Genomic DNA, 22517 nt, shown 5'->3' with positions numbered 1-22517 from the left:
CAGACATCACAAACATAAATCACAGAGATTCGGGAAACAGCACCTTAACCAGAAGGCATGACTAGTGCTGGGAGCTCCCGATCTGCACTGGGCTAAGGCTGAGGCAGGTGGCTTCAGGCAGGGATGCCCTTTCGTGTCACCCCTCCAATCAGTCCACATCCAGTCACCATCTCTGTCTACCTGTCAGGCCACCACCCTGCAAGAAAAGGGTAATGTTTTTGGATTCAGGAAGATCATTAGTTAAAAGTAAATGGCAGGCTGGGCTCAGCAGCTCATGCCTGTAATCCCAACACTTTGGGAGGCCAAGGTGTGCGGATCACCGAGGTCAGGAGTTTGACACCAGCCTGACCAACATGGTGAAACCCCGTCTCTACTAAAAATACAAAATTAGCCAGGCATGCCTGTATCCAAGCTACTCGTGAGGCTAAGGCAGAAGAATCACTTGAACCTGGGAGACAGAGGTTGCAGTAAGCCGAGATCACACCACTGCACTTCAGCCTGGGTGATAAGAGCAAAACTCTGTCTCAAAAAAATAATAATAAATCAATAAGTAAATGGCAAAATGCTGTCTAATCCCACATACTTTATTTGGAAAGGCTCTGGAATTCTAGGGAAAGGAGGGCAAGAAAGAAGAGGAAGATTAAATGATACAATATGAGTGTGGATTTGAGGGGAGTGGATATTAACCTACATTAACTTTCACCTGTGAGGCACCTGGACCCACCCCAAGTTCATGCTCCAATGATGGAGGGTACCTTCCCAACTTCTCCTACCTTCTTCCTTCCTCCCCATCTCAATCTGTTACCATTTTGTCCCCATCAACCTAGAAAAGAGATTCAGGGGCAGGGCCTGATCCTGTATAGAGTGGGTTAAGTAGTCCCACTCCATGGTTTATCTGAGATGACAGTCTACAGCAGAACACTCTGACCTTAAAAAGTGGGGCAAGCTGGGGTGTTTTTGTCCCATTCATGAACCTGTTGTTCCTGTCACTGTGAGGTCTAGACCTACAGCCAAGACCAAGTTCTAGAAATGTGGCAGAAAGTGTCCGAAGGGCTGTGGACCACCCGTACAGGAGCCACCTAGGACATAGCCCTCCATTTCCTTCCTTCAGTCCAAGTGTCCCCACCTCAAAACAGAGAAACATCTCATGAACTTGACCCCACTGGTTCAAGCACCAACATTTTCTTGGTGGTATCTATACACAGAGGGTCTGTGAAGCAATTTAATTTCATAGACCCTACAAGGAATGTAACCAGAATATTTATAACTCTTTCATCCCCTTTTAGAAGAACCTGTCTGATGTGTTGATGACAGTTTCTTCTGGTCTCTTCATTAATACAAGTCCCTGAGGACCATTATGTTATAGTTTCATTATCTTCATACTTAAAACTAATCTAGTTATGTCACTCATAGAATTTAAGCCTTCCACTAAAATAGACTAATTTCCCCAGTTGGTCCAGCTTAGAAGTGGACATGCACAAAACAGCCAGTAGTTCCAGGTCATTGCTATCCCTAATTTGTCCGCCTTAGAACAAATTAGAATATTCTCCTGATGATGGCAGTAATTAAAAGAGACCAAAAGAAAGGGAGAGAAACACTTGAGAGCCCTTAGGTTTAAAGTGCCCTTCCACAGATGAGCTTGGGGTTGCCTGACCACCATCAGCTAAACATTGTTCTTTTTGAGATAACAGATATATTAGTTCAGGCTACCATAACAAAATACCACAGACTAAGTGGTATTGGCTGTAATTCTAGAACTCACAGACAGCTTAAAGAAAAGAAATTTATTTTCTCATGGTACTGGAAGCCAGAGTTCAAGATCAAGGTGCTAGCAGAGTTGCTTTCTGGTGAGGTCTCCCTTTCTGGCTTGCAGATGGCCACCTTCTTACTATGTCCAGAGAGAGAGAGAGAGAGAGACAGAGAGAGAGAGAGAGAGAGAGAGAGGTCTGGTGTCTCTTCCTCTTCTTATAAGGACACTAATCTTATCAGAACAGGGCTCTACCCCTATAACCTAATTTAACCCTAATTACCTCCTTAAAGGCCCTATCTCAAAATACAATTGTAAGGAGATTAGAGTTTTAATATACGAAATTTGGGGGGACACAGTTTAGCCCATTACACCAGACACTCCCCACATTCCCCACAGTCCCTTAGCATGAACATTCTGTTGTCCCCTTGACAGGTTCTCAGTGTTTGGTCTTGGCTCACGAGCGTACCCTCACTTTTGCGCCTTCGGACATGCTGTGGACACCCTCCTGGAAGAACTGGGAGGGGAGAGGATCCTGAAGATGAGGGAAGGGGATGAGCTCTGTGGGCAGGAAGAGGCTTTCAGGACCTGGGCCAAGAAGGTCTTCAAGGTAATCTAGATCTCATGGACCTACAGGGAGAAGTAATGCTCCCCACAACCCCAAAGACAGCACCTAAACCATCAAGAAGAGAATAAACTTGAGAGAACCCTCAGTACCTCTCCCATGTATCCAGCCAAAATACAACTTTAAACAGCTCAGATAAATTTGGGTGTCCTGAAAGCACATATTTTCTACCCAGAATCCAACATTCAACATTATGGGCAAGGAGTTGGTCCATAAAAAAATCATAGAGTTTTGGAATGTCAGGGCTGGGAGGAAGCCATCCCTCACTCATATTTGGTATACAGGTACACAGAAAAACATAGAGTTAGTCAACCAAACCAAACTTAAGATCTTGGCAGTCTACCAACTTTGACAAGCATACCCCTCTTGTGCTAGATCTTCACTGACCAATATTATATGGTAGCCACTAGGCACACATAGCCATTTAAATTTAAACTTCAGCTAATTAAAATTAAATATGATGAATGGGTCAATAAAATGTGATACATCAATGCAATGGAATATTCTTCATCTGTAAAAAATAATGAAGTGGTGATACATGCTACAACATGGATGGACCTTGAAAACTTTGTGCTAAGTGGAAGAAGACAGTCACAAAAGAATATGTATTGCAGGATTCCATTTATATGAAATGTCCAGAATCAGAAAATCCATAGAGAGAGAAGGCAGGTTATTGGTTGCTAGGGGTTATGGGGATGGGAAATGGAAGTGACTACTAACAGATAAAAAAGTTTTTCAGTGTGTGGGGGGGGTGATGAGAATGTTCTGGAAGCAGATAGTGGGAAGGGTTGCATAACCGTGTGGACGTTCTACGTGCCACAGAATTGTACGTGTTTAAACAGTGAATTGTATGTTACGTGAATTACATCTATACCTATCTACACAGTTCAAAATTAAATAAGGCTGGGCATGGTGGTTCATGCTTGTCATCCCAGCACTTTGGGAGGCTGGGCAGGAGGATTGCTTGAGCCCAGGAGCTCAGGACCAGCCTGGGCAACATAGTGCGACCTCATGTCTTTAAAAAACTGATTAATTAATTTAATTAAATAGGTTTAAAATCCCATTCCTGACTTCCTCCAGACAGAAGGGAGCGACAGACTCTGCGTCCCCACCTTACCAGGAAACTACTGAAGTTCCTGGGGAAGCAAAGTAGAATTTCATGAGAACATGATGGATGTAGAGGAGAAAGCCTATGGTGGCTGTGAAGTCCCTGGTACCATGCATGTCTAACTGATACCTTCTGAGGGTCAGGAATGTGTTGTAAAAATAGAACATGTGCTAACATCAGGAATGATAAAAGCCATGTTGAGTGGCCCAGGTCAGTTTGCTGAGAATAAAACAAATGAAGTTAATTTGAGAGAGAGATTCCTATCCCTGTATTAACAAAAGTATACATGTTTTGTTTTGTTTTGTTTTTGAGACAGAATCTTGCTCTGTTGCCCAGGCTGGAGTGCGGTGACACGATCTTGGCTCACTGCAACCTCCACCTCCTGGGTTCAATCTATTCTCCTGCCTCAGCCTCCCAAGAGGCTGGGACACTACAGGCACCTGCCGCCATGCCCAGCTAATTTTTTGTATTTTAGTAGAGATTGGGTGTCACCGTGTCACCCAGGGTGGTCGTGAACTCCTGAGCTCAGTCAATCCGCACCCCCTGGGCTTCCCAAAGTGCTGGGATTATAGGCATGGCACACAGTTTACATACAACGTTCACTACATTCACAGCTCCACTGAGATTCCAGAATCCCCAATTGTACTTGAAATTGCGCTGGAACTGCTGATGGCTGCAAACTTCCTAGATTGTTAAATAAAATAAATTATAATAAACTGTTATCTTTCTTCAGTATTTAAAAAAAAAAAAATCCCATTGCTCAGTTGCAGTAAGCAACTGAGAATACACATTTTGCATTCTCAGTAGCCACAGGGGTAGGGGTTACCATATTAGACAGTGTAGAACCTTTCCATCATGATAAGACATCCTATTGGCCAGAGCTGTTTTAAATTTAAGGCCACAGGAGAATAAATGAACCATGCATGGCCTTCTATCTGCATATGAGGATGACTAAACTGACCATTCTAGGCTGGGAGGTGGTAATGAATGTAGACCCTGCCACTTTTACCCACGCCATCCTAGCCTTGGAATGCATACTCATCAGCAACCCCGGGAGAAGAGTACTATGCAACCTTCTGTCATTTAGATGACACTTTTCATCCTGAAAGCAAACGCAGGTAGAGAGCAAATGGGGAAGCTGAGGCCCCTGGGCTGTGAGGATTTCCATGTGGGGAGGCAGTGTTTATCAGCCTGTTCTTGCATTTCCTCCCACACAAGGAGAGTTGAAATAATGGCTTTTTATACCCATTGGGATAATTCTGTTGCTTGATTTCCATCAGCCAACCCTGACTGAGCAACCAGGAAGGAAGGCCTGTTAAAAGCCACTGTACCCTTTAGCTGTCAACCTCCTGCTCCCATCCCACTCCCAGCTCTGGCAAACACAAACCTACTTTCTGTCTCTGTAGATTTCCCTGTGCTGGACATTTCATATGAATGGAATCATAATGTGGTCGTTTGTGACTGACTTCTTTCACTTAGTATAATGTTTTCAAGGTTCATTCATGCCGTAGCGTGTATCAGAACTTCATCCTTTTCTATAGCCAAATAATATTCCATTGTATGGATGTGTCAAGTCTTGTTAATCCATTCATCCACTGGTGAACATTTGGATTGTTTTAAAGTCAACATGAGGTCAAACAATGGTAAGAACTATTCTTAAAAATTATCATTATTTTGAATTATCTGTGGTTTTATCTTAAAAATAACTCAGGACATTGGCCGGGCATGGTGGCTCATGCCTGTAATCCCAGCACTTTAGGAGGCCGAGGCAGGCAAATCCCTTGAGGCCAGGAGCTCGAAACCAGCCTGGCCAACATGACAAAACCATGTCTCTACTAAAAATACAAAAATTAGCTGGGTGTGGTGGCACATGCCTGTAATCCCAGCTACCTGGGAGGCTGAGGCATGAGAATAACTTGAACCTGGGGAGGAGGTTGAGGCTGCAGTGAGCCAAGATTGCACCACTGCACTCCAGCCTGGGTGACAGAGTGAGATTCTGTCTTAAATAAATAAATAAATAAATAAATAAATAAATAAATAAGGACAGCAATTCTTAGAACTGTTAAAATCGAAGAACAAGTGAGCTTGACCACAAAAAAAAGGAAAATGTATTTGCAGTCATCCAGACATTCATTCAATATGCCCTTTCTTTACATAATTCTTAAATATTTAGAGGAAGATGGATTGGGAAATTCTGAGATGTTTACTTTCTTATTTAATGTTAAACCTCTACACACATTAATTTTAGGAATAAATGACATAATAGAATTATATCTTAAGTGCAGGTTAGGTCCTAAAGTCAATGGCAAATCTGACATGTCCAGCACATTGCAGACACTCAAAATATATAGGATGGATGGATGCATGTATGCATGGAAAGATATATGGATGGGTGGGTGAATGGATGGAAGAATGGATGCATGGAAAGATAGATGGATGGGTGGGTGGGTCGATGGGTAGATGGATGGAAGGATGGATGCATGGAAAGATGGATGAGTGCATGGGTAGATGGAAGGAAGGATGGGTGCATGGAAAGATGGATGGGTGGGTGGGTGGATGGGTGGGTGAGTGGACAGATGGATGGATGGAAAGATGGATACATGGATGGGAGGGCGGAAGGGCAGATGAATGGCAGAGTGGATGAGTGGATGGGTGAATGGATGGAAGGAAGACAATGAAAGGGTAGAGTGAAGAAAGGAAGGGAAGGAAGAAGGGAAGGGGGGAAGGGTTACTGGATGGATAGATGAATGGATGGATGGATGGATGAATGGATGGATGGATGGATGGATAGTTGGATAGATGGATGGATGGGTGGATGTAGATACATGCCATGACTTGGAGCTGTTGGCAAGGAGATCCGCTTGGCTGAAAGAGGTCACTGAAAGCCTTGTGTACACCACAGGCAGCCTGTGATGTCTTCTGTGTGGGAGATGATGTCAACATTGAAAAGGCGAACAATTCCCTCATCAGCAATGACCGCAGCTGGAAGAGAAACAAGTTCCGCCTCACCTATGTGGCCGAAGCTCCAGAACTCACGCAAGGTACCTCCCACCACCCTTCTAGGGAGGCATTCATGACAATGGGGGAAAGGCAGGCGATCTCACCTCCAGAAGGTGCTTAGGGAAGATGGGCTTCATTGCTTTGATCTCCCTTTAGTGCAGTCTTACCAAAATGAATACTTTGCTGCCCTCCCACACTCCGTAAAACAAGTACTGGGAAATGTCTCTCTCTCTCTCTGTCTCTCTAGTAATATGCTGTGTTCTTCCAAACCATCCTCTTCTCAACTTAATTCAACCAGATTTTCTTTTTGTTCTGCACTACCCACAACCACCTCACCCGTCCCAACCAATGCCTGCCTCATCTGTTCTCTTCTGTCTCTCATTCTACACCAGAGAACAGTAGAAGTGTCAGTAGAGGGTGAAGAAAATGCTGCAGAGTGTTTGTTTGTATTAATATTCTGAGAAAAGGTCTCATTATGTTTCCCAGACTGGTCTTGAACTCCTGGCCTCAAGTGATCCTCCCACCTCAGTCTCCTAAGTAGTTGGGATTATGGGCATGAGCCACCTTGCCCCGCCTGGGGAGTTTTTAATGGAACATTCAACACCTTCTCAGGAAGACTGTTTTTCTCCCCACAGGTCTATCCAATGTCCACAAAAAGCGAGTCTCAGCTGCCCGACTCCTTAGCCGTCAAAACCTCCAGAGCCCTAAATCCAGGTAGGAACATCTTGGTTCACTGGGTTACCCACCTATTCTCTCAAATGTCACCCATGATGAAGGACAAGCCCTGTGGACTCCAAGGACTGGCTGTTTTCCAATCATTGCAAAGTGCCATAGAGACTCCCTTGCTGCTTTTTAGCGTCTGGAGTTCCTGCTTTCCTTTTGCCAAGCTCCAACCTGAAGGGGTGGGAAAAGGAAATGGTGTTGATCTCATGAAAAGAGGAAAGAAAAAGGTTTTCTGAGTAAGGTTTTTTTAACAGTGGACCACACCCCTGTAGATTTGCTGCATGTTTATTGTACCACAGCATCTTAGCTGGAAATCACTTAGTCCAAGTATTTCCTATTATGAATAATTTTTTTAATGTAGCTAAAAAGTGGCTACCCACACTCTGCTTAAATTTCTTTGGGTTGATGGGAGATAAAGTCCTAATTGTTAGAAATTAGCTTAATATCCAATATAACCAGTATCTTTTTATCAAATATAACCAAAGCATGTCTTCCTAGCACTTTATTTTAAACCCAGTTTTACTCTCTGGTGACACCTAAGACAAGTTTATTTCTTTCCAAATGAGAGACCTGGAAATAGCCAACGACATTGACCAATCTCCTCTGGGGCCTGATTCCTTCAAGTCATTCTTTCTAAGACATGGTTTCCCAAGCCTCTGGCTTTAGTAAAAGGACACACTCTGTCCTGCTGGAAATGTCACTCTCACCTGGTCACAGTGCAGTGGAGAGTATGTGATCACTGCCAAATGTGCTCAGGTTATTATTACCATCACCAATTTGAACAGGACGCGCTAATGCTGCCTGAGATCTCAGGCATGGTTCTAATGGCCGTTTTGCTTTTCCATTAAAAGCGGTCACTGCTGTTCTTAGACATCACGTCTTCTCAAAATCATCACACCAGGTCTGCTCATCTCTCTACTTGTATAAATAATTTTTCTAGCACTAATGAAAGTCTTTGCATAGATCCCTGTTGAATAGAATCTTTTTCTCTTTGTAGTTACAGCAGAAGAATCAAGAATCTTTTCAAGTCTTGATTCTTTGCCCAGCATAGTTCACTGTGCTGTGCTTGGTTCACTGGGTTACCCACCTCTGCTCCCAGGTGCCACCCACGATAAAGGACAAGCTCTTGTTGATTCCAAGGACTGGCTGTTTTCCAATTATTGCAAAGTACCACAGAGACCCCCTTGCTGCTCTGGGAACAGAGGTGGGTAACCCGGTGAACTAAGCACGGCGCAGTGAACTATGCTGTGCAAAGAATCAAGACTTGAAAAGATGTTCTGCTGTAACTACAAAGTGAAAAACATTCCATTCAACGGGAACCAGTGCAAAGACCTTCATTAGTGCTAGAAAAATTACTCGGCCCAGCATGGTGGCTCACACCTGTAATCCCAGCACTTTGGGAGCCGAGGCAGATGGATCATGAGGTCAGGAGTTCAAGACCAGCCTGACCACCATGGTGAAACCCTGTCTCTACTAAAAATACAAAAATTAGCCAGGTGTGGTTGTGGGGGCCTATAATCCCAGCTACCCAGGAGGCTGAGGCAGGTGAATCGCTGGAACCCAGGAGGCGGAGGCTGCAGTGAGCTGAGATTGCACCATTGCACTCCAACCTGGGCGACAGAGTAAGACTCCATCCCAAAAAAAAAAAAAAAAAAAGGAGAAGAAAAAAGAAAAAGAAAAATTACTTATACAAGTAGAGAGATGGATGGACAGACCCAGTTTGATCAATTTGAGATGTGATGTCTAAGAGTAGGCTCTTGATTAAGCAGTTCTGGGCTCTAACCCCAGCTCTGCCATGCACTAGCTGTGCAGCCTTGGCTAAGCCATTTAGGTGATCTGAGCCCCTGTCTCCTTACCTACATAATAGGAATGATAGCTATGAAGATTACTAATGTTTTTCTAGAGCTCTCTGTGTTCCAAGCGCTGTGCTGAGTCCTCTGTCCAGGATCTTTTATAATTCTAACCAGCCTGGGAAGTAGGCGCTCTTATCATACACATTTTAAATGGGAACAATGACAACTAGAAAATACAAGTGACTTTCTCAAGGTCACACTGACCTGGTTATCTGACTCCAAAGTCAGTGTGCCAAATGGCTACGCAGATGGCCTCACCAGCATTGCAAGGCTGCTAAGTATTAAAAATAAGCTACATAAAGCAACTAGCATATCATAGAGTCCCGTCAGTATTCCTTATCCATCCGTGCTTCATGTCACCTGCAAATTTAGTGTGTGTGCTTTCTATGTAATCTTCCAAACCTTTGATAAAAGTGATCAACAGAGCAGAGCCCCAGGGCTCTCATATTCTCTCTTAGATTCTCAAACATTAAAGAAATGGAGTGGGAAATTAATCTCCGAATAATTAGTTAAGTGCAATTCAGAGCATAATGGCCCCTGATATGGAGAGGGACTCCGTATTTGAAATATATCTCTTACTACTTATTTTGGTCCTGTGGGAAGGAATGATATAAGTAGCATTGCATGAGAAGGCCTAATAATCTACTGGAAATTGCCTTCAGCAACAAACTATGAAAGACCAGCTTACAGAATTTACTCCCAAAGCCATAGTACATAAGTAGCAAGGAAACTTGCAAATATTTTGATGCTAAGTGAAACCAAAAGTCCCAAAATCAGCCCCCACCCCCGCCCATCCAGAGGAGGCACCTGACTCTAAGCGACGGGTCTAAAAGTGACTAGCAAGAGAATATTCCAAACAAGGTTAGAACTGGAGTGTAGAATTCAAATCAGTTATGAATTAGCACAAAAAGGACCCAGTCTTACCTCCGTGTTTCTCTCTTTAAAAGCATGTTCTCTATTTTCAAGCTTAAAGTGCTTTAAAAGCACTACCTATTTTCAAGCTTAATACCATTTCCAGCTTCATAAGGCTTATTTAAAAAAAGAAGAAAAAGGATAATTGAGTGAAAAAGCATGACTCTCCCGTTTTCTCCTGCCCGAGGCTGAAGTTGGGCTGTCTGGCCTAAAAGGCCACGACCAAGATATCACTAATCCCCCTACGAGAGACCATTAATTGCAGGCAAAGTGCTTATGAGGAAGTAGGCAACCTTTTGAGGATGATCCTTGAAAATCTAAAGAGAAAAGTGACCACAGTCACCATCACAGCCTGGAAATAAATGTTCTAATGCACGTACAACAATTAGCAAATGACACAGAAGAGAGAGCATAATGGATGGCTGATGTGTGGGGTGTAGACACTAAGTCCTAGAAATCAGGAGCAAGAGGGGAATGCAGGACTTGAGATGAACCTCTTATGGGAGGGTGGGCTTTAGAAAGGCGGGAAAGAGGAGGGGGGTCCAGGAAGGAAGAACAGCAGAAGTTAAGGTCAGCACCGGGATGTCTGGGAGAATGGCAGACATTACAATGCAGAGTTCTTGATCGGTAGAATGCTTCAGTCTCATCTCCCCTCGAGTAAAATAGCTTCTCTCCAGCCTTCCCCATCTCAACAGAGGACATCAACGTTTGGCTTCAGTCAAAACCTCCAGTGTCATCCTCACTCCTCTCTCCCTCTCGCCTGGGTCATGCAGTCACTCAGCAGATGCCCTTGGCCTTGTCTTTCAACTACATCTCAGACCCACCACCTTGAGCAAAGCCATGGGCATGTCCAGTCTGACTGACTGGAATAGCCACCCAACTTGTCTCTTGGTTTCTGAGCTTTTCTCTAAAAACATCGGTTTCCAAAGAGCAGACAGAGGAACCTTTCCTTTCTTTCTTTCTTTCTTTTATTTTATTTTATTTTATTTTATTTTATTTTTGAGGTTAAGAGTAGAAGTTTAATTGATGAAAGAAAGGGCTGGGTGCGGTGGCTCACGCCGGTAATCCCAGCACTTTGGGAGGCCAAGGCAGGCGAATCACGAGGTCAAGAGTTTGAGACCAGCCTGGCCGACATGGTGAAACCCCGTGTCTACTAAAAGTACAAAAATTAGCTGGGCATGTTGGCAGGTGCCTGTAATCCCAGCTACTCGGGAGGCTAAGGCAGGGGAATCACTTGAACCCGGGAGGCGGAGGTTGCTGTGAGCCAAAATCGCACCACTGCTCTCCAGCCTGGGCAACAGAGTGAGACTCCGTCTTAAAAAAAAAAAAGAGCTCTCTGCTGAAGAGAGGGGTCTTGGAGAAATGGGTTGCCAGATCCACGGTGAAATGCACAGGGGCTTGGGGGTTTACAGATGTCTAGTGAGGAGGCAGTGTTTGATTTACATAGGACGCAAAATATTGGTTGGACCAGGCGTGCCATTTGCATAGGGTGCGGAAAACTGGTTTGGACTGGGTGTCCTACTTGTATAAGGTGTGAATTTCTGGCCACCCCCACCCTAATCTTTTACTATGGAAGCGGGTCGTCAGACAGAGGAATCTTTTAAAACCGTGAATTGAAGCCTATCACTCCCCGGCTTCACAGCCCCTAATGGTCTGCTGGACTTCAGGAAACCTCCAAACTCCTTCCCATGGCAGGTCATCATGAGGCTCTTGTGATATGGCCGCTACTATTGTCCAAACAAACACTCCAGCCTTCTTTCACTTCCTTGAACATGCCACCTTTTCTCTGCCTCTGGGCCTTTGCACGTGCTCTTCCCCATCCCTGGAATGCTGTGCCTGCAGGTCTTTGCACGTCTCTGCTTAAATGTCAAATCGCCAGAGAGGTCTCCGTGACTGTCCTATCGACATAGCCTACTCCCCTCAACCCATCACCACCCCACTCATCCACATCACCAACCCCACCTGAGATCTTTTAAGTGACTTCTCAATGAGAATAGGGCACTTTGCTGTCCTTCCCCATCACTCTCTCACCAGTGCCTAGAACAGTGCTTGGCACGCAATGTATGGGTGTTGAATGAATGAACCTTGTTAACTTGAGCAGTTCACAGCTGACAATATTTATCCTTTTCACTGAAGAATGCACATTTTCTGGGTTTTTTTTCCATTTAATGCTGGACGTTAGCAAATTATTCTTTTATCTGCAAACCTATCATTGAGCCACCGCCAAGCATGTGTGTGTATGTGATGCTTCTGGATGTGACTAGAAATAAATCACACAGAGGGGACACTCGGGGGAGAAGGAAATAGGGCCCAAATGGCGGCTGCTGTCCCATTGCCTCTTCCCCTTCTCCCTGTACTTCTCATATGGCCCATATGTGTCCCAAGCTTTAAGAAAAAATAAAAAATAGGCCAGGCGTGGTGGCTCACACTTGTAATCCCAGCACTTTGGGAGGTTGAGGCGGGTGGATCACCTGAGATCAGGAGTTTGAGACCAGCTGGCCATCATGGTTAAACCCTGTCTCTGCTAAAAGTACAAAAACTAGCCGGGCGTGGTGGTGGGCGCTTGTAATCCTAGCTACTCTGGAGGCTGAGGCAGGAGAATCGCTTGAACCCAGGAGGTGGAGGTTGCAGTGAGCCAAGATCGCACCACTGCACTCCAACCTGGCCAACAAAGAGAGACTCCATCTCAAAAAAACTAAAAATAATAATTTTAAAAAATGTTTAAAAATTATCCACTTACAAAGCTCAGCAGAACTGAGATTTAAGACAATTGGTTTATGAGCCAGTGCTACTCCCCAGAGGGTCGGCTTCCCAGCAAAGCATCAAAGACCAGCCCACCAAGGTGCCCTGGGGCCCTGCGGCCATTCAACGCTGGGGGTTCTCAGCAAGCACCCCCAAGCAGCATGCAGAGTCCCCTTGATTAAACTCCCAGCAGGGCCAGAGCCTGGACCCACCTTCTAGCCCACGGGCCAGCCACTTTCCCATGCCTGCTCCTTGTCTGCACGGCCACCCTCTGCCTCGTTCAAGAGGACTTGGGGGGAGGTGGCTGTGCTCGTGAGCTAGCTCAGCAAGTTTGGGTCCTCTGCATTTCTATTTTGTACAAATCGTGATGATCTGGGAAGAAAGCGGGAATTGATTTGCGGGCCTTTCAAAGGCTTCCTTTGGGTAAACTTAGGAGGCTCCCAAATTAGAAACCCCACAGCGCCCCCTGCTGGCCCTGGCTTCTGCGATTTACTTCTTGCAGCTCTCTGGAGGTAATGTCTGCTCCCCAGGAACCAAAGACTGGTGTGAGCTCTGAGAAGGCTCAGTCGTGCAGGTTCCCAGACAGGGCAAGATCTGCCCAGGGAGGGACAGTGGGACTCCAGACTTTAATACTACCATTCACAATTATGGTCGCTAAGTTCCCCACTATGCTAAGGGCGGGGATGCCTTGCTTCAAGAAAATACTTGACACCGTTTCTTCCCCCAAAATAATATGCCCGCTCAACTCTTTTTAATAATGGTGGCTATTTGTAGCACAAAGGGGTTCTTGGTTGAGCCAAAAACTCCTTTAAATAGCGAGTCCCATTGGGCTATTCAAGTGTTGATTTACATACCATAGAGAATATAGAAACTTCATGTTGAATATCAAGCGTCTCTATCCACTGAAAACTCATTGGCAATGAAGAAAAAGCAGGTCTGAAAAAGCAATCATAGCTCAAAGGGTGCAAAAGATTTGATTTATCCAAGTGTAGTTGATCCTAGAGTTTGCAGGTATTGTGTAAAATGCAGTATACTGTACTGAAAGGTTTTTTGGGGTTCGTTTGTTTGTTTTTTGGGTGGCGGTGGGGGGTGGGGATGTAGTCTCTCCCTGATGCCCAGGCTGGAGTGCAGTGGTGTGGTTTCGGCTCACTGCAACCTCCACTTCCTGGGTTCAAGTGATTCTCCCGCCTCAGCCTCCGGAGTAGCTGGGATTACAGGCGTGTGCCACAATGCCCAGCTAATTTTTGTGTTTTTAGTAGAGATGGGGTTTTGTCATGTTGGCCAGGCTGGTCTCAAACTCCTGACCTCAGCTGATCCGCGCACCTCCACCTCCCAAAGTGCTGGGATTACAAGTGTGAGCCACTGCGCCTGGCCTGTACCAAAACTTTTTAAAGGACCAGAATAATCACATTCTGAGAGTTTATTATTGAAAGCTGTTGGATTAGCACAGGCCTCCTGAACCTGAAACACAAAAATCAATGCAGAAAGGTTATAACCCGGTAGGCATCAGTGACTTTCCTTCTGTGTTGTCTTTTTAGATCTCTCAATGTTGTAATATTGATGAGTTTATGCATAGGAGGAACCCAAGCTTAAAGCCAAGTCTTTTTTCCTTTACCATTACAACACGAGGAACCCTGGTTGCCAAAGGCAGTGGGGCTTGCAATTCCTAGGAGATGTAGAATTTCACAGATTGGGAATACCACAGTCTGTGGTTCCAGTGTAGTGCTAGACCCTGAGAGAACCCCTATTAGTTCTGAGAATGGGGTGCTAGAATCCAAAAGAAGGGAGTTGAGAAGGAGAGAGTGAGTAGTTATGCCCAATACTGCTTCCAGATCCAGATGAAACCTAGGAAGCAGCCATTGGATTTGCAGTGAGGAGTTCACTGGTGACCTTGATAAAAAGCCTCAGTGTAGAATGATGGCTGAGCACTGTGGCCCTTACCTGTAATCCTAGCACTTTGGAAGGCTGAGGTGGGAAGATTTCTTCAGCTCACAAGTTTGAGACCAGCCTGGGCCACATAGGGAAATTCCATCTGTACAAAAAATTCCAAAATTAGCCAGGCATGACAGTGCCTGCCTATACTCCCAGCTACTTGGGAGGGCTGAGGTGGGAGGATCGTTGAGCTTGGGAGATAGAGGCTGCAGTGAGCTGTGATCGTACCACTGCACTCCAGCCAGGGTGACAGAGCAAGACCCTATCTCACCATAATAATAATAGAATGATGGGGGAATAGGCTTGGTTAGCACAGGCCCCAACAAGAATGGAAGGAGGAGAACTGCAGCCAACAGGGACAGACAGAAGAGCCAAAGAAAAGGAAGAAGTAGCTGCTGGCCCTTGTCCTATGATTCCTCTGCAATTTCCTGCAGTCGGTCAACTATCTTCGTGCGTCTCCACACCAACGGGAATCAGGAGCTGCAGTACCAGCCTGGGGACCACCTGGGCGTCTTCCCTGGCAACCACGAGGACCTCGTGAATGCCCTGATCGAGCGGCTGGAAGACGCACCCCCTGTCAACCAGACGGTGAAAGTGGAACTGCTGGAGGAGCGGAACACGGCTTTAGGTAACATTCCCAGGGGCCCTTCCCTGCTCTAGGGAGCTGCAGAGGCAGTGGGTGTCTGGGGAAGAAGAGACCCGTTCTTCCCAGTCACCAGTCCAGGCAGGAGAGTGGGTCTCTGTTGCTAGCAGCCGATGAGACTGAAGATTTTCCCCTTTCTCATGGCTGATCAACCTTGGGCCAACCAGCTGAGCAAATAAATGCGCATGGTGCCAGGCCATCGATGGCTCACCATTGGGAGAAGGGGGCCGCTACCTTCCTTCATTGACTAGACACGGATGTTAGCAGTAGCCACTCTTTTCACTTTCCATCCTCACCACTACCCCTCAGGAAAATCTCTAGTACCCCATTGCCCACCAGGTAAATAACAGCAGAAATCTGATCCTGCCTTCTCTTAGAATCAAAAGGTACTATAGGAAGCTCGATGGCCAACGAGGGATTGAGCCCACATGTTTTACCTCATTAGATCAAGCTCTCGCCTGCTTAAGTGTCCATCCTTGACATTCATATTGAAGAACTTTCAAAGGCAAATGGGTCTCAGTGCTTCATCCAGGAGCACAGGTGGGCTCAAGGGTCAGGTACAAGGAACTGCAGTGACCTTACCTGGCAGACCAATACAGGACTGTCACTTTTACAAAAGAGCTAGGATGTGAAGTCAGGATAGAATGTGAAAGTAGCATATTGTCAAAGCCCTGCTGAAAACCTCTCAGGAAGACACTACGTTAGAGAGACATACCCTCTTTTTTTTTTTTTTTTGAGACAGAGTTTTGCTCTTGTTACCCAGGCTGGAGTACGGTGGCGCAATCTTGGCTCGCTGCAACTTCCGCCTCCCAAGTTCAAGCGATTCTCCTGCCTCAGCCTCCTGGGTAGCTGGAATTACAGGCGCATGCCACCACACCAGCTAATTTTTTGTATTTTTAGTAGAGACGGGGATTTCATCATGTTGGCCAGGCTGGTCTCAAACTCCTGACCTCAGGTGATCCACCCGTCTTGGCCTCCCAAAGTGCTGGGATTACAGGCATGAGCCACCACACCCGGCTGAGACATACCCTCTCTTAATAAATCCTGGCTGAGTGAGGTGGCTGACGCCTGTAATCCCAACACTTTGGGAAGCTGAGGCAGGCAGATCATTTGAGCCCAGGAGTTTGAGACCAGCCTGGGAACATGGTGAAACTGCATCTCTACAAAAAAATACAAAAATTAGCCAGGGATCAGGCCGAGTGCGGCAGCTCATGCCTGTAATCATAATCCCAGCACTTTGGGAGGCCGAGGTGGGTGGATCACCTGAAGTCAGGAGTTCGAGACCAGCCTGGCCAACATGGCAAAACCCCGTGTCTACTAAAAATACAAAAAATTAGCCGGGCATGGTGGCACATGTCTGTAATCCCAGCGACTCAGGAGGCTGAGGCAGGAGAATCGCTTGAACCCGGGAGGCAGAGGTTGCAGTGAACCGAGATCGCACCATTGCACTCCAGCCTGGGTGACAGAGCGAGACTCCATCTAAAAAAAAAAAAAAAATTAGTAGGGCATGGTGGCTCACGTCTGTATTCCCAGCTACTCAGGAGCGTGAGGTGGGAGGATCACTTGAGCCCAGGAGTTCAAGGCTACAGTGAGCTGTGATTGCATCACTGCACTGTAACCTGGGCAACAGAGTGAGACCCGGTCTAAAAAAATAAATAAATAAAATAAAATAAAATAAATCCAACCCAGACAATAGTTCCTCTATGTTGAAATAGAGCTTTTTATTTGGGATCGAACCCCTGATGGAGGAGAGGCTTATATTTAGGGACATATTGGAGGAAGAGTATATAGAGGGAGTACAATATAGTAGTCAGAACAAGGTCTGAAGCCACACTGCCTGACTTCACGCTTATGAGCTGTGTGACCTCGGGCAAATTTCTTAACCTCTCTGTGCTTCTATTTTTCTCAGCGGGGAGAAGAATAACACTGTCTTGGATTGTTGTGATGATTAAATGAGTTAATATAAAATACTAATAATAGTACTCGGCACATAGACTGTGCTAGATAAGTGTTAGTGTTTATAATGACAAACACTAACATCCCATTCAGGGGGTGAGAGGCTGACACCATCCCATGATACATGGGGCCGAAATAGGCTTATCTCTGTCACCCACAGCTGGGGGCTCGTTGTATAGAACGCCAGTGGACTATGCCATGCTATTTTAATATTTTTCTCCTCTCTTCATGTATTTTTCTTAATTTTTGGATTCATTTGCATAATTAATTTTGGATTTGCTTCTTGCACACATGAAATCCCCTGGATTCTGGGCATGGAAGGTGGAGAGCTAGAAGGTTGCTTGACTCTGGAGCCACCCTCCTCACCTGGCCCCATCCTCTGCTCCAGCAGCAGACCTGAACCCCCGACTTAGACTCAAGCCCTCCCACACCCACCCCTCACCCGCCTTGTACCTCCACAGGCGTCATCAGTAACTGGACAGACGAGCACCGCCTCCCACCCTGCACCATCTTCCAGGCCTTCAAGTACTACCTGGACATCACCACGCCACCAACGCCCCTGCAGCTGCAGCAGTTTGCCTCCCTAGCCACCAATGAGAAGGAGAAGCAGCGTCTGCTGGTCCTCAGCAAGGTGGGTCCTCAGGCTTCGCACAACCCTAGGGAGCGCCTTTCACCTCCTCCTCTTTAAAGAGTTGAAAACTGTTATTACCAGGCTTCCAGCAGATGGCAGTCTTGAGCCAAGGGGGCCATTATTTGCTGTAGGTCGCCATATTGGCTGGTCCAATGTGGCTGGTCTGCCCCCAGTTCTAAGGCCTGGCAGAGCAAGAGTGACTCCTTTGAATCAAACAGTTCCCTGGCTACAACTGAAATTGCTATTCTTTCTGTCTTCCTTTGGAACCTTGGGCTTCCATTAGTGCCATTTTAGGCCATGCTTAGGAGAAAAACAGGATCTCACCATGCCTTGGTTTAAAGATAAGGTTTTTTCTTGTTTGTTGTTTTTTTAATTTTTATGGATACTTGGTAGGTGTATGTATTTATGGGGTACATGTGATATTTTGATACAGGTATACAATGTGTAATAATCGCATCAGGGCAAAGGGGGTGTTCATCCCCTCAATCATTCATCATTTCTTTGTGTTGGAAACATTCCAATTCCACTCTTTTAGTTATTTTTAAATATATAATGAATTATTGTTGACGATAGTCACCTTGTCTAGATCTAGGAAATAGATTTTTTTTTTTTTTTTTGTCCCTAAGACAGAGTCTCACCCTCTAGCCCAGGCTGGAGTGCCGTGTGGCACAATCTCAGTTCACTGCAACCTCCATTTCCCAGGCTCAAAGGATTCTCGTGCCTTAGCCTCCCGAGCAGCTGGAATTACAGGCACCTGCCACCATGGCCAGCTAATTTTTGTATTTTTTTCTTTAGTAGAGATGGAGTTTCACCATCAAATTCCTGACCTCAGGTGATCCACCCACCTCAACCTCCCAAAAATGCTAGGATTAAAGGCATGAGCCACCACGCCTGGCCTAGATCTTATTCCTTCTATCTAACTGTATTTTTGTACCCATGAACCATCTCCACTTTCCCCCACCCCTCCCCACTACCCTTCCCTGCACTGGTAGCCCTCCTTCTACTCTCCGTCTTCATGACTTTATTTGCTTCTAGTTTTTAGCTCCCACAAATGAGTGAGAACATGCAAAATTTGTCTTATTGTGCCTGGCTTCTTGCACTTAACATGATGTCCTCCAGTTCCATCCATGTGGCTGCTATGATGAGATTTTGCCAATGCAGAGGAGCTGCAGGTGGAACTACTAGAGATCAGAGGTCTCTGATTGTAAAATGAACCAAACGTAGCCTCTACCACCTTGCTTAGAAATCCTGGGATCACCTGCCCCAGCCTGCTGCAAAGCCTTGCTCAGTGAGAATTCTACCCAGGAGAACGGCCCACGCTGCTACCAATGGGGGCTCCTTCCCAGAAAGCAAGCCCCCAGCACAGGATGGCTTAGCTTTCTTCTGCCGTCCAGGAGAGGGGATTGAATGGTGAGCAGCAAGGAAGAGGCTAATTAGCGACTGCGTAGTATTTAGAAATATGAAAATAAATACCAGAAGGAACACTTAAAGAGCTGTAAGTAGTTACCTCTGGGGAGTAGGAAGCAGATGGCAGAGGTAGAACAGGAGACCATTATTTTTAATCATAAGCTTTACAAAGTTATTTAACTTTTTAGACTATCTGCAAGTATAATTTTGATTTAAAACTTTTAATTAATGGGGGAGGGTGGCTAATAGGAAGAAGGACTGTAGATTGCACTGTTGGTACCTTATTAGATTGCACTGTTTTTACCTTATTTAAAGTAGAATTTGGGCACAGTGGCTCATGCCTGTAATCCCAGCACTCTGGGAGGCAGAGATGGGAAGATTGCTTGAGGCCAGGAGTTTGGAACCAACCCAGGCAACATAGACCCCATCTCTACAAAAAAATTAAATTAGCTGGGCATCATGGCACATGCCTGTAGTCCCAGCTACTCAGGAGGCTAAGGTGGGAGGATCACTTGAGCCCAGGAGTTCGAGGCTATGGTGAATCACGATCTTCCAACTGTACTCCAGCCTGGGTGAAAGAGCAAGACCCCATCTCTATAAATAAATAAATAAAAAATAGGCCGGGCGCAGTGGCTCACGCCTGTAATCCCAGCACTTTGGGAGGTGAGGCAGGCGGATCACCTGAGGTCGGGAGTTCGGGACCAGCCTGGCCAACGTGACGAAACCCTGTCTCTATTAAAAATGCAAGAATTAGCTGGGCGTGGTGATGGGCACCTGTAATTCCAGCTACTCAGGAGACTGAGGTAGGAGAATTGCTTGTACCCAGGAGATGGAGGTTGCAGTGAGCCGAGATCACGCCACTGCACTCCAGCCTGGGTGACAGAGCAAGAATCTGTCTCTAGATGGATAGAAGGTAGATAGATAGATAGATAGATAGATAGATAGATAGATAGATAGATAATAGATAGATAGATAGATAGATAGATAGATAGATAGATAGATAGAATTTGATATAACCCATGTGTATTAGTTTATTTCTTCCAAAAAGTGCAGACTTCAAGACAGGATTAAATGAGCAAGGATTTTTATTAGGGGAAACACTTGTGTGACATAAAGTGGAAAGGGATCAGATAGGGCTGGGAGAACCACCAGACCTCAAAACAAATCTAACACCAGCCAAAGGAAAAGGAAGAAAGGTGGGATGAGAACGTTCTAGACTGCAGTGCAGTTTAAGGAAGGCCCAGCAGGGTTCTTGAGGAGTCCTGGAGACTCCTGTGCTTGGTCATTGGCAGGGAGCAGCCTGCGGGAAGGCAGGCCTGGCACCAACAGGGTGATGGATGTCAGTTTCAGGTAATGTCAGTTTCAGAGAGTTGAGAGGCCAGGGCTCTTTGTCCATTTTGCTCCTGCAATTGCAGGCCAGTCAGGCTGGAGGTCTGAGAAGCACGATGTCAAGGATGCCATCGCCTATTAATAAGGCCAGAACAGGCCGGGCGCTGTGGCTCACGCCTATAATCCCAGCACTTTGGGAGGCTGAGGTGGGCAGATCACAAGGTCAGGAGATTGAGACCATCCTGGCTAACACAGTGAAACCCCGTCTCTACTAAAAATACAAAAAATTAGCTGGATGTGGTGGCAGGCGCCTGTAGTCCCAGCTACTCGGGAGGCTGAGGCAGGAGAATGGCGTGAACCCTGGGAGGTGGAGCTTGCAGTGAGCCAAGATCATGCCACTGCACTCCAGCCTGGGCAGCAGAGTGAGACTCCATCTCAAAAAAAAATAAAAAATAGATAAATAAATAAGGCCAGGACAGTCTTTAGAAACTGGGGAAAATCTTTGTTATACAGTGCACTGGCACGCTGGTCTCAGAAACTGAGCCTTCTGTTCCAGCAATCAGAGACTGCCTAGGGCATCTTCTGAGATTAAAGAAAAATAACTCCAGAGCTCCAGAGAGTTCCTCTGTTGCCTGGTTACAGCTGGGCTTTGCTGTCAACACGTCCCCAAACATGGTCCTCCACACACCCCAACCTGATTTTTCCGGGGCTGTCACTCACCGCCATGAACATGACCCAAGCTCTCCAAAGATGCATCTCCAGATTCTGCAACCAACAAATCACAGGTCTCCACCGAATGCTGCCACTCCCCACGTGAGTCATGACTCCCTTCTATAGTGCGTCTCTCTTGACTTCAGGAGTGTGTAGTGACTAGAAACACAAATTCTGAAGACACACTGTCTAGAGCAAGGCTCAGTTTCACCCAGCATCACCACCTAGTAGCCATAGGACCTCTATCACCCTCAGTTTCCTCATATATAAAATGGGGAAACAGTAATACCTATTTCATAAGGTCCTCATGAGAATCAAAACAGCACAGAATAATTGCTATTCAAGTGTTAACTGTTATTGCTCTTTCTTTTTCTTTTCCTTCTCTTTGTCTTTTTCTTTCCTTCTCCTTCCTTCCTTCCTTGCTTGCTTGCTTCCTTTCTCTCTCTCTCTCTTTCTTTCTTTCTGTCAACAGGGTCTCACTCTGTCACCCAGGCTGGAGCACAGTGGTGTGATCCTAGCTCACTGCAGCCTCAAGCACCTGAACTCAAGCAGTCCTCCCACCTCAGCCTCCCAAGTAACTGGGGTACTGCAGACATCCACCACCACATCCAGCTAATTTTTCTTAAATTTTGTAGAGACAGGGTCTTACTATGTTTCCCAGGCTGGCCTTGAACTCCTAGTCTCAGGTGATTCTCTCTCCTCGGCCTCCCAAAGCACTGCGATTACCAGCATGAGCCACTACACCTGCCAACTGTTACTTTCACTTTGCCTTCTTCTTGGACCCCCTCAGGTCCTCATGGGAACTATGTAGCAGCTGGGTTAAAGCTTGTCTCTGTCGGTGTCCTTGGCACAGGGTTTGCAGGAGTATGAGGAATGGAAATGGGGCAAGAACCCCACCATCGTGGAGGTGCTGGAGGAGTTCCCATCCATCCAGATGCCGGCCACCCTGCTCCTGACCCAGCTGTCCCTGCTGCAGCCCCGCTACTATTCCATCAGCTCCTCCCCAGACATGTACCCTGATGAAGTGCACCTCACTGTGGCCATCGTTTCCTACCGCACTCGAGGTGGGCGGAGGCACTGGGAGAGCCTCCTCGGCTGCATTTTCCCCCAAGGGGCCTCTGGAGGGCTCCCTAAACCACTGCCTGCAGGCTAAATCCCAAATCCCTGGGAAGAGACACACCCCCAAGACCAGAAAACT

General features: G+C 46.1%; 1 protein-coding gene and 1 pseudogene across 1 annotated transcript in view; both read left to right on the top strand.

The window, feature by feature from the left end:
- The window catches only part of NOS1 (nitric oxide synthase 1), a 145799-nt gene that overhangs the window by 111381 nt on the left and 11901 nt on the right, over window positions 1-22517 (top strand). The window contains exons 19-24 of the mRNA XM_025402120.1: window positions 2183-2357; window positions 6383-6521; window positions 7116-7194; window positions 15077-15270; window positions 17703-17872; window positions 22173-22383. Coding sequence (XP_025257905.1) covers window positions 2183-2357; window positions 6383-6521; window positions 7116-7194; window positions 15077-15270; window positions 17703-17872; window positions 22173-22383 — 968 coding nt within the window. The remainder of the gene's footprint in view (window positions 1-2182; window positions 2358-6382; window positions 6522-7115; window positions 7195-15076; window positions 15271-17702; window positions 17873-22172; window positions 22384-22517) is intronic.
- On the top strand, window positions 3540-4176 carry LOC112634546 (annotated as a pseudogene).

Source organism: Theropithecus gelada, chromosome 11 (assembly GCF_003255815.1).
Source record: "Theropithecus gelada isolate Dixy chromosome 11, Tgel_1.0, whole genome shotgun sequence".
Classification (NCBI taxonomy): domain Eukaryota; kingdom Metazoa; phylum Chordata; class Mammalia; order Primates; family Cercopithecidae; genus Theropithecus; species Theropithecus gelada.
Note: the sequence above shows the minus strand (reverse complement) of the source record. Positions and strands in the feature narration are given on the sequence as shown.